The 1634-nt window shown below is 45.2% G+C and overlaps 1 protein-coding gene across 1 annotated transcript; it reads left to right on the plus strand.

Moving 5' to 3' along the window:
• The first annotated feature begins 638 nt into the window (after nt 1-638).
• On the plus strand, nt 639-1257 carry LOC129490409 (small nuclear ribonucleoprotein E-like). Its single transcript, XM_055294290.2, has 2 exons — nt 639-889; nt 1182-1257. The coding sequence occupies exons 1-2, from the start codon at nt 666-668 to the stop codon at nt 1240-1242; spliced, it is 285 nt and encodes a 94-aa protein (XP_055150265.1). The 5' UTR covers nt 639-665; the 3' UTR covers nt 1243-1257.
• The last annotated feature ends 377 nt before the right edge of the window (nt 1258-1634 follow it).

Raw genomic sequence — 1634 nt, forward strand, 5'->3', positions numbered from 1 at the left:
CTGAAATGCAGTGGTGCAATCATAGCTCATTGCAGCCTTGAATTCCTGGGCTCAAGCAATCCTCCCTCCACAGCCTCCCAAGTAGCTGGGACCACAGGCATGCACCGCCATGTCTGGTTAATTTTTATTTGTTTATTTATTTATTTTTTGTAGAGATGGGGTCTCACTATATTGCCCACACTTAGATGACTTTATTAGTGTTACCTGATTTTATCCAGCCCCATCATGAGAAAGATACATGTAGTCCTATTTTGTTGGCGTTCTCTTCAAATTAGTTATTAGCTCATGAAACTTCTATTGATATCCTGACACCTTTTTAAGGATTCCTGGCCAGCCTTGGTAGCTCACGCCTGCAATCCCAGCACTTTGGGAGGCTGAGGTGAGTGAATCACCTGAGGTCAGGGGTTCAAAACCAGCCAGGCAAACATGGCAAAACCCCATCTCTATTAAAAATACGAAATTAGCTGGGCGTGGTGGTGCATGCCTGTAATCCCAGCTACTTGGGATGCTGAGGCAGGAGAATTACTTGAACCCGGGAGGCAGAGGTTACAGGAAGCCGAGATCGCGCCATTGCACTCCAGCCTGGGCAACAAAAGCGAAACTCCATTTCAAAAATAAAAATAATAATGATAAGCGTGCGAGTGTGCTCTTTGTGAAATTCCACCATGGCATACCGTGGCCAGGGCCAGAAAGTGCAGAAGGTTATGGTGCAGCCCATCAACCTCATCTTTAGATACTTACAAAATAGATCACGGATTCAGGTGTGGCTCTATGAGCAAGTGAATATGCAGATAGAAGGCTGTATCATTGGTTTTGATGAGTATATGAATCTTGTATTACATGAAGCAGGAGAGATTCATTCTAAAACAAAGTCAAGAAAACAACTGAGGCCGGGCGCGGTGGCTCACGCTTGTAATCCCAGCACTTTCGGAGGCCGAGGTGGGCGGATCCCGAGGTCAGGAGATCAAGACCACGGTGAAACCCCGTCTCTACTAAAAATACAAAAAATTAGCCGGGCGTGGTGGCGGGCGCCTGTAGTCCCAGCTACTCGCAGAGGCTGAGGCAGGAGAATGGCGTGAACCCGGGAGGCGGAGCTTGCAGTGAGCCGAGATTGCGCCACTGCACTCCAGCCTGGGAGACAGAGCGAGACTCCGTCTCAAAAAAAAAAAAAAAAAAAAAAGAAAACAACTGGGTCGGATCATGCTAAAAGGAGATAATATTACTCTGCTACACTCCAACTAGAAATGATCAATGAAGTGAGAAATTGTTGAGAAGGATACAGTTTGTTTTTAGATGTCCTTTGTCAATTACGAACATTGATTCATAATAACCTTTATGTTATTACAAAATGGCAATAAATGCTGTGGGATTGTTTGTATTAAAACTAATAATACTACTACTAATAATAAATCTTTTTTTTTTTTTTCTGAGACGGAGTTTCGCTCTTGTCGCCCAGGTTGTAGTGCAATGGCGCAATCTCAGCTCACCGCAACCTCCACCTTCCAGGTTCAAGTGATTCTCCTGCGTCAGCCTCCCTAGTAGCTGAGATTACAGGCATGCGCCACCACGCCTGGCTAATTTTGTATTTTTAGTAGAGACAGGGTTTCTCCATGTTGGTCAGGCTGGTCTCGAAC

Source organism: Symphalangus syndactylus, chromosome 9 (assembly GCF_028878055.3).
Source record: "Symphalangus syndactylus isolate Jambi chromosome 9, NHGRI_mSymSyn1-v2.1_pri, whole genome shotgun sequence".
NCBI lineage: Eukaryota > Metazoa > Chordata > Mammalia > Primates > Hylobatidae > Symphalangus > Symphalangus syndactylus.

Coding starts and splice junctions, on each gene's coding strand:
- LOC129490409 (XM_055294290.2), top strand. CDS start 666: ATGGCATACCGTGGCCAGGGCCAGAAAGTGCAGAAGGTTATGGTGCAG. Junction 890..1,181: donor AAGTCAAGAAAACAACTGAG/GCCGGGCGCGGT, acceptor AAAAAAAAAAAG/AAAACAACTGGGTCGGATCA.